Source organism: Phalaenopsis equestris, unplaced genomic scaffold (assembly GCF_001263595.1).
Source record: "Phalaenopsis equestris unplaced genomic scaffold, ASM126359v1 Scaffold219149, whole genome shotgun sequence".
Taxonomy (NCBI): domain Eukaryota; kingdom Viridiplantae; phylum Streptophyta; class Magnoliopsida; order Asparagales; family Orchidaceae; genus Phalaenopsis; species Phalaenopsis equestris.
Window position 1 is genome coordinate 859,849 of NW_018237541.1, and position 10,135 is coordinate 869,983.

General features: G+C 35.8%; 1 protein-coding gene across 1 annotated transcript; it reads right to left on the reverse strand.

Moving 5' to 3' along the window:
- Positions 1–2,553: 2,553 nt before the first annotated feature.
- On the reverse strand, positions 2,554–4,416 carry LOC110037418. Its single transcript, XM_020742063.1, has 3 exons — positions 4,270–4,416; positions 4,011–4,192; positions 2,554–3,312 (listed from the first exon to the last, which is right to left on the reverse strand). The coding sequence occupies exons 1-3, from the start codon at positions 4,380–4,382 to the stop codon at positions 2,891–2,893; spliced, it is 717 nt and encodes a 238-aa protein (XP_020597722.1). The 5' UTR covers positions 4,383–4,416; the 3' UTR covers positions 2,554–2,890.
- Between the last annotated feature and the right edge of the window lie 5,719 nt (positions 4,417–10,135).

The window sequence follows — 10,135 nt, forward strand, 5'->3', positions numbered from 1 at the left end:
CACTGGGGCCAAGACAAGCCCCATGTCACCCAAATCAATCCAAAACTCTAGGGACTTGCCTATGGACCCTACGATTCACTTTGACCACCAAATCCACCATGGGAGAGGGGCCTACGCCAATTGACCCCTCACATCACTGAAGGCCTCCCTAACCCCACTAAACCCTAAAAATTAGACCTAAACCCTAACACACTCTTTTTACCTCAAAGTTTGGTGACACCATGAAATGGTCAAATCCAATTGGGTCAACTCTGATTTTTGGTCAAATCTTGACCAATTGACCACCTCCCCATCCAATTTGGCTTCACAAATATGTTCATGATACCACACCATATGATGAACCCAATTAATTGACACCATGAGGTCAATCTCTTTAAATCAAATAATTAATTAATTAATTAAGTGGATTATTAAATTTCTGTTTAGGCTAAATTCTGGGCTAAATATAAACCAATTCAAACACACCCAAGAAGGTTAGCACACTAAATCACATATAGGGCCAAAATTGACATTTGGGGTCAACGCTTACAATTCAACTAATTATTTAATTAGGTCAATTATGAGGGTGCATTAGGATCTAAGCTATTGGGTTAGCATAATTATAATAGGTTAGCCCAAATACTAAAGATCCAACTTATCATGTAAGGGCCTTAGCCCAAACCCTAAATCCAAAATCCAAGTCCATGGCCTAAGCCCATGACTTATCCTTCATGGGTCATCCATGACCCAAGTCAAACCAATAGAAAAATGAGTGACACATAACATAGATTAAAATATTCGCAAAAAAAGAAAAGAAAATAAAACATGGACAAAGGGGAATCACACCTAGCAAAAAAATAAAACATGGACAAAGGGGAATCACACCTAGCCATCCCCTTTGTAGTTGGCACTCAAGTCCACTTCACCCAAATCCTTTCATGTTCCTTTGCGGAGTTTCAAAACCACACCTAAACTCTCTCAAATGCCCACTTGGCATGGATACCCTCTCTCCTGCACAATTAGTGCCTCCATGGTCAAAGCTTAAAAAAAAAGTGAAATAGCACCTCTGATTCAACCAAAACCACTCCCATGCCTCTGAAAGTTCTCTGAGGAGTTGCCCAAGCTTGTCCCAAACCATGCCAAGCTTCTATAAGGCTTTCTATGGCTACTTAAGAAGCAAACCTAAAAACCCTTAACACACACTGAACTCTCTAGACCACCCCTAATATCAAAAGTGTTCCCCTTGACTAAAGCATTTGATTCCTCGTCTCCTTAAGCCACCAAATCCACTAGAAAACCTAATTTTCCAGCCTTAAGCCAGGACAAATTTTGGCCTCAACATGAACCCTTTTGAAACTTGCTATTAAACCTTCCAAGAGTTTCCTAGAACCTCCATGAATCTTCCCTAATAAAAATTAGTGTTTTTCGAAGTCTCCATCCCATCCCAACATCAAACTGAGCTACCATTTGGTCTAGCTTATGCTAGGGCCAATTCAGTTCAAATTGAGACAAGGAGAAGCTTCGTGGTATCAATGCAATCATTTCTGTCAAGCCTGATCGAGGCTACACCTCTTAGGACAAGGCATGGATCAAAATACCAAAATTTTGTCTCATGTTAGGTCTTTTATGAAACAAATGAAAGCATCACGCTCCTTAAACCGTATAGATTTGTTCGTCTAGCTTAGATGAAGCTATAGAAACAAACCACAAGTGATTCGAGTAAGATCATAGAGCTTGATCACGAACGGTTCTTGGTTCTCTGTCCCATGGGGAAGATGAACTGATGTCATCCATTTTCATGAATTAGAAACATATGACATGGAACGAGTCAAACCATCGAACAAAGGGTAGGAATATCAGACTGCAGGACAATGTGGCAACATTGTGTAAAGCACAACAAATCAGTTCGGGCCACATGGACATTCAACGACGCCGAGGATGACGCGACACCGACCGAGTTAAGAAGGAAAATTTGCTTTTCTTATTTAATTAAATTGAGTATATATATATATATATAGCCTTCGCCCCACGCCATGGTGAGTCGAACCCTTGACCTGAGGAGACTTACAATGAACCCCGCCAACCAATTGGCCACGGAGAATCAGCCGAGCAGACGTCCGAGTTCGCCATGAGGCGATACTCTAGCAGAGCCTTCCATCATTTATATATATATATTTGTGTGTGTGTATTTACAATAAGGGTTATTTTATTGATACCAACCACAATTAAAAATCTTTTTAATTATTCTCTACTCTTAGATGATATACACATATAGAAGATCATGTTTCCTCACCCAAATAATATTTTTCACAAGATGCATTATCCCAACCCAACCATCAATTATTAATTTTGATTGACTTCAACAAACGAAAGTAATTTTGTTAAAAAGGAAATCCCAACAATCTCACCTTTCCACAGTCAAAGGGATGATAGGAACCCATACATTTCATTTATGTCACAAACTGAACAAGGGCCCACAATTTTAAACAAAAAATCAAAGTAATTACATTCAATAATAACTAAAAAAATTTTAAAAAAAATTGATAAATAAATATAAAAACCATACTGCCAAAAAGTAAAAAAATTAAAATCCTTAAAAAATCCCCCAAGTACTTATTTTCATCTTATAAGAAAGAAAAAACTGTTCTTCTAGGAACTTACAGCCACAATTCCATGAGAAAAATTTGTGTACGCATGATGTTTGCAGAGCTGCGTACATCTGTAACCTACCTATAACTTCCCAATACCCTTTGAATAACCTCCGACGCACGCAGCTCTGCAAACATCTTACGTATGCAAAATTTTCTCCAATTCCATAGCTTAGCTTTCACATAATGAGTTCGATTCTAAACCTCATTTATGCAGAGCATCAAGACTAACAGCTAACTGATGCATACGAATTAGAAAGAATCTATCTTGTGTAGAAATGAGAGCCAAACATTTCGACAACTGTTTCCTCTCTAATCTCTTCAAAGATGAGTCTTTCTATCTCCAAACCAGTCTTTTTCGCCTCATCCTTGAAATGGCTCCATTCCCTCCTGGTCCCAGACAGGTCCATATCTATCAATTTTGCTATTCTGGCAACTTCCTTCCTATGCTTCTCCACTGAAAAGATCTGCATTTCTCTTGATTTTTCAGACTTGCTTTGGCTCAAACCATAATGTGAGGCAAAAATTCTCTCTTTAAGCTCCTTCCTGCATTTCAGGAGAGGCTGCTTGTCCTTTCTGGCTCCATTTTCAGTCTGATTTAGGTTGCTGAAACAAGTAAAATAATGTGCTTCTTCAGACATGTCCGAGTTCATTGTTGAGGTTGATCGGTTCTCTTCTTCCGTAGCTTTGAACATGCAATTAAAGAAGAAGATGCAAGATTTAAAGCAACTTTAGGAATTTTTCACTAGCATTAGAATTGTTATTCTGTTGTTGGCAAAGTCAAGTTTTTTTATTTTTTCGAGGTATCTTTAAATAATACATTTCATAATGATGTTCATATATATATAGTATAGGGGCATTTACTTACATATCACCAAATTCTTAAGTATTTACATAACACCTAAAAGTTACTAAATATATTTATACCACCCCAATTTCTTATATCACATTAAAAAATAATACTATTTTAACTTTTAAAATAGAAATACACATTTTTAGTTGGAATATAAGTAATTTTCATATTATTCTAAAATAATAAATTATTACACCCTCCAAGCAAATAACACTGAACCAATTAAGTTAAATTTGATAGATAACATCATTTTTATGATAAAGTTAAGTAAGCATTCACTTGAAAAACTTTATTTGATAACATCATTTATCCAGCAGTAACAGAAATACTGCAAATGGGCAGAATGATCATTTATTTAGAAACAATTGCAAATCAATTGTTTTCCAAACGCACAAACCAAACAGTCAGTCAGCTTATCCAGATCAGCTGTTGATCAGTAAACTCATGATCTGAATAAGCTAGATAAGCTACAGCTGCTCCAAACATGCCCTTAATCAATTAATGCATGGTTGAAGATGAAATGAACTTACAGTGATTGTGTGGGGAGAGGAACTCAGCTGAATGAAATTCAAAGACGGAAACCGGACTAAGTTGTTTGTTATCTTCCCTGCTTTTCCAGACCACTTTAGCATCCATGATTTCCTCACAAGAATGGAGCAATCTCCTAAATCGGCTTCTGCTCAGTACGAACCAATTCCTTTTAGCAGGAACTCTGTTTTCCAAATGCAGACTTTTCATTATGCGCTTCAAGTGCAAAAGCTTGCGAAGAACACAACTAAAGAAGCTTACTCCTCTCCTACTCTTGATGCCATGGGAGCAGAATCCAAAAAACTTTCTGCAAGTTTCTGCAGGCCAGCATTTAAATGTATCCTGCGATTTAAGGAGGTTGCAGGAATATCCATTCTCCAAGAGGTAGACTTTAAGAAGAAATGGCTCCTGCTGCACTTGGAGAAGCTGGAAGAGCGGAGAAGATGCCTTTCCATGAGACTCCATTAAAGTTTTAAACCAGAGCTTCAGGATTAGCTGAAAAGCTAGTGTGTGTATGTTTTTGCAGGTGGGTGCAAGGATGGAGATGTGGGTGTTAAACGAATAAAGCAAGTTAAAAGGAATGGTGTTGGTATTTGTGTCATTAATCAGACAAGTGTGGAGGCCTGATGAAAAGAGAGGCTTAGGATAACTATATGGGTCGGTATGAGAACATGAGCATGCTTTATCACATTAATGGTAAGTTAGAAAGAGGCTTTAGAGTTCAGGACTTAGTAGATGCTAAGCACGAAAAAAAATAAAAAAATAAAAAATAAAAAATGATATATAATAATAATAATAATAAATAAATAATAATGTGACCATAAAACTTAAGCTCATGATTTATACAAATAACAAAGCTAAAATGACGATAATCCGACGAAGGTTGTTTTAGCAATGGATTTGAGTTAGACATATGATCCATGCAAAAAATGGAGAAGGAAATGCAAGTAGCATAAAAAATGTCAAATGCAAACATCTTTCGTCGACTTTGGTGTAAGTCATTATCGACGTTAACCTTTTCAAACGTGCCTTAGGTCGATGCAAATGTTACTACAGAATTTGCATGCCTTTTTGGCGGACGCAAATTTGCGTCTTCATTTGTATTGATCGTATCTGTCATATCTGTCAGAGATGTTGTTTAGCGTTAGAATACATCAAAGAATGTTGAAAATTATCGAATGTATTAGCATCTAAAATAGCCGACTCAAACCTGTAGCAAAATTTAAAAAAAATAATAACAAAAAGGAAGATTCTTACAACCTGCACATAAAGAAAACAAATACCATAAATATTTACTTGTCATCATCATAACGCAGAATCTATTGCTCAAACGAGTACCGACAACGAAAGCAAATTTAATTTAACAAATATGAATCTAAATTCATAAAATTTCACATCTAAACACAAAACATAGATACAAATAATAATACATCCACATACTAAAAAAAACACATAAACCTCTACAGGGCATCATGATCAAGCTCATCATCATCCTCCCTCTCCTCTCTCTCATCCACATCTTCAACCACATAATTTAGAGGCCGCTTGCAACAATCATTTACAATTTGCTTCGTTAGTCATGCTAAAGTGTCCTCGATATTTTGTTGGTTGTTATGTAATTGATGGAGCTCGTTAGTCGTAACAGTCATTTTCAAGTTAAGCTCCTCATGCTCTAGTAATAATGACCTTGAAACACCCTAAGGAGCACGAGAGTAATGACCTGAAATTCAATTCCCTTCACGCCCAAGACATACACCCTTCCATTCTTCTTCCCTCTGATCCCCTTCAAAATCTCAAAATCAGACTTCACAGTGGTTAACTGGATACAACTTTTATTGGTAGTTTTCGAGATGTTGTTCTCCCTTTGCCTCTATACGTCTTAGATGAGCTCGTACTTCTTCTATATAATTAGAACTAAGGATTAATGATCATCTTCATTTATAGCGTAAAAAATATTGAAAATCATTTTTTAAAAATACATTGACACGTGGAAAGAGGTCAAAAACCTATTCGTACATCCCCGTGTGTCGATGCATCCAGACATTGAATTATGCAGTGGTGAGCGCTCGACCAAATTTTTGAGCCAGTGTACATGAAAAAAAAGTGAGTACCATAAAAATTACATCATTAAATTGTGTAGTCTTTAGAGAATCTTACCAAATATCGATAGTGTTCCATGTGCTGAACCGAGCCTCTAATTTAGAGTAAAATGCCGTAGCTCTGTTGGTCCTCTTGTTCTGTTGGTTGGTTGTCCTCTTCATTTGATATTCAAGAGAGGCCCATACTCTATTCAAGTCAACCTACAGACATAACCCTGCACTCACTTAGATGCTGGTTATGACACTATGTTAGATGGTGTGCTAGGCTAAGGACTAGGATACGAGGTAGTCCTTTTCAATTTCCTAGCTATAAATCTTTGCTGGTTTGGTTGTAGACAGACAACACCTTTTGTTCCTTTGGTGTGCTTGCATGTTTATTGTTTTGATATGCATGATAGTATATTATGTCAGTCTTCTTGCAAGGAGTCTTGTCTAAATACACACCTCACATGTAACAGGGAGGAGCAATGTAATGCTTATGACTTACTCTCTTTTCTACAGGCGCTGGTTAGCTCCTCTTTCCAGACATGGTTCATATGTGTTATATGTTTGTTGGCTTTCCCCTAACATTGTCTACATGTAGGTAGAGTAATTTTTTTATTTTTCCTATGTACTTTTAGAGTCCCTGGGAGAGTCCTATATTAGAAATAAGGTACGGGAAAGAGCTCTGAGGCACCACACAAGGCGAAATCACATGACGAGGACCGGGAGTTGCTTGCTCATCTCCTGTACTTTAATTCTAAATCTCATTGATGTATAGAATTATGATTGGACATGTACTTGTACAGTGTCTGTCCACCTTTTTATTTTCTGGGATATGTTGTTGACCAAACAACATCGACCCTTTATTATCTAATTTTGCCTTTTGTTCTAACTTTTTGCATGCTTGTATGTTTAAATTGGTTTCACCTATTTTGGATCGTTCTTTTGTCTAGGAATCCAACACTTTCACTTAGACTCTCTATGTCATAAAATTTATAAAATATTTTCTACAAAATTCTATAAAAATTTTAAGATTAATTAAAATTTAGGATTAAGAGATTCAAGACTTCTAAAACCTGCTTTTACTTTCCTGCGTGACCTTTAGGCTAGTTTTAAAATGAGTTGCATTCTAGTTCATATCTCAAGTCATACCAATAAGGACTCCACATTAGGACATGAATAAATAAATGCATCATTTTGCATGTTCTAAGGAGAAGTCCTCATTCTTCTCTAACCCAATTGGCCTAAATTAGATTTCTACTTATGTGGGTTTTAAGTGGGCTTAGGGTGTTAGTGGCTTCCTCAACCCAGATGGGGAGTATTGTTGGAAGTGTTTCTAGCTTTATAGCTAAACCTCTTCTTGTCTTCCTTTCTAATGACATCTTTACTACTTTGGTTGATATAAGTCCCACCTTTTGAAGATCCACCTGATAATCATAGGATAGAGTTTCATTATTTTGACCTTAGAGCTACCGAGGTTCATACGGACAATGCAATTCACAGATTGCTAACTGGGGATCTCTATGTTGGGTCGACTACCTTCATGACTAGGTAGACTTAGGGTCCTAGTAGCTTGAGATGATGGGTCCGTGATGCCCCAAACTGACTACCTCTACTGTTAAGAATTATTCCTCCCTTTCTTTGACTACCCACTTTGAGCCCTATCACTTCTCTTATTGTCGTTGATATCATCTAGACGACCTGATTACCGATGATCTGTCACCTGTTTGGGATACGATGAATTGTCCTCTGCCCTTATAGATTGGATGTGCTTTGACATAATAGAAACCCATGTTTAGAATGCATGTTACCCATATTACCGATAAAATTTGATTATTTCACGAGCTCTGTATGGTAATGAGTCCGTTTCCCATGTGGAACCATGAGAGACTCACTCTCCACCCCATGAATTAGTGGGAGCTTTGAAAACAACAGTGAGTTCCTCTACAAAATATCATTTGATAGCCCAATGCTAGTTGTTACTTTAAATTTAAGCAAATCTCATTGATTCAAGAGTATTCTTGAGCAACCCCCAAGATGTAATTAACTAAGTTGGATACGTCCCCTTGAGAGCGCTCTGGACACTGAATAGGCAAACATGCCTAAATCTCTAGTTTTGGGTGGTTTTCTTATGAATCCTTTTGCAGATATTTGACATAATTTATTTCAATATGATCTTTTTTCAGACGTATATGCTTGACCTATTATACCGAGGTTTTTCATATGGAAGTTCTCCACATCCTTTCTCTTGTTTGTCTACCTTTGTCATATGACATATTTTTCTAGTTCCTATTTTCCCCTAATCATTCAAATGATTTGAAATAGAGACTTAATCTGGAAAAGGAAGAATACAATGATGGACAAGCAACCGACTCCTTTAAAAGTAAAAAAGAGAAATGAACAAAAATAATTTCTATATGCAACCCATGATTATCTTACTTAAATTTTAAGTGAATATGAGCATCATGCAATTTACATAATATATTTCTGATCATCAGGTTTGTTTATGCAGAAAATTATATTCTTAAGGTGTCTGAAGCACTATTCATTCATGAAATTGGTTAGATTTATTTTTAGCATTTGATGGAATTGGTTAGATTTATTTTTTATTTTTTTTCATTGATTTACTTTTTATTTCAATAGATTTTAGTTTTATTAAATTAGGGTTTAGCTCAAGACTCAGCTCAAGTGAAGTTCAATTTGATAAAGATTGAGGAAAAGAGTAGGTCAACATAATCTATTATTGATCAATGCACTTATGAATTTAGCTGTCGACCGTGCATACATGAGACTCTTGGATGCATTCTCTCGGTATCACCAAACAAAAAAGCATTCTACGTATGTCAAGAGGTATGTGATTGTCACTATGGAGCATTTATTTTGCTATAGTGCTACGCCCTTCATGTTTAAAAATATGGGAACCACATATCAATAAATGATGAATATTTAATATTTATCTATAAGAAAAGAAAAAAAATTGGCTCATATCAATGATGTATTAGTTTAAAGTAAAATGCTTGATCAACAAATAAAAGAGTTAAAAGAAAATTTTGATACATTAAAAAGATATAACATGAAGTTTGAACCCTCTTAAGTGCACATTAAGACTTAAAATAAGAAAATTATTAAAGCATCTTTTATCACCTGAGATAATCAAAGCCAATCTTGAGAAAGCTTAAGTACTTGTAGACATTCCAACCCCTTACAACTTTAAAGAACTTAAAAAACTAAAAAGCTGAATAGTGAATCTAAGTTTCTTCATTTCAATTCTAGAGATAAACTCATAAATTTATTTAATGTTCTAAGAAACGTCAAAAGATTTTTATGGATGACTGAGTTTGCACAAGCTTTTCAACAGTTGAAGAGTTTTCTGATATCATCACCATTACTTCAAAACATAATTCTAGATGAAGAAGTATTAGTGTATCTTGGAGTTTTCTTTGAGACCATCAACTCAATCATAGTTTGAAAGGCCTGAGGGAGGCAATTTTCAATCTACTACATCAATAAGATCCTATAAGTTGCAAAACTCAGATATTCAATTATGAAAAATAAGTTTTACTTTGATTGTTACAGTGTATAAGCTCTACCCATGTTTATAAATGCACCCATTGTTAGTGGTTATAAACCATCTACTCAAGTCAACCCTTGCCAAGCCAGAGCACTCCATGTGACTCCTCAAATAGGCAGTTGATCTCAATGATTTTGAATTATCCTACATTTTAAAGATGATGATCAAAGCGTAGTTTATATCTGATATTTAATACATTTCATCAAGATTGGTGGCCAAGATGTTGGAGAAACAGATTAATATCCAACTTATATCCTATTCGTAGATGGAGTAGTAAGTCGTAATGGTGTTGGATTACTGGTCATATTGGCAAACCTGATTTGGTAATTCCTGTTTCACCCAATATAGGTCATGTTTGATGTAACTAACAACAAAGACAAGTACATGACTCTGATTTCTTGATTATGCTTTAGATATGTGATCTTGGAGGAAAATCCCTTAGTAAGATTCAACTCATAACTAGCGATGAATCAAG

Excerpts from the sequence above, each read along its gene's own strand:
- LOC110037418 (XM_020742063.1), bottom strand. The coding sequence starts at position 4,382 with ATGGATATTCCTGCAACCTCCTTAAATCGCAGGATACATTTAAATGCT. Across the intron at positions 4,193-4,269 it reads GCATCAAGAGTAGGAGAGGA|AGTTCCTGCTAAAAGGAATT; the intron begins GTAAGCTTCTTT and ends TTTGGAAAACAG. Across the intron at positions 3,313-4,010 it reads CCTCTCCCCACACAATCACT|CTACGGAAGAAGAGAACCGA; the intron begins GTAAGTTCATTT and ends GCATGTTCAAAG.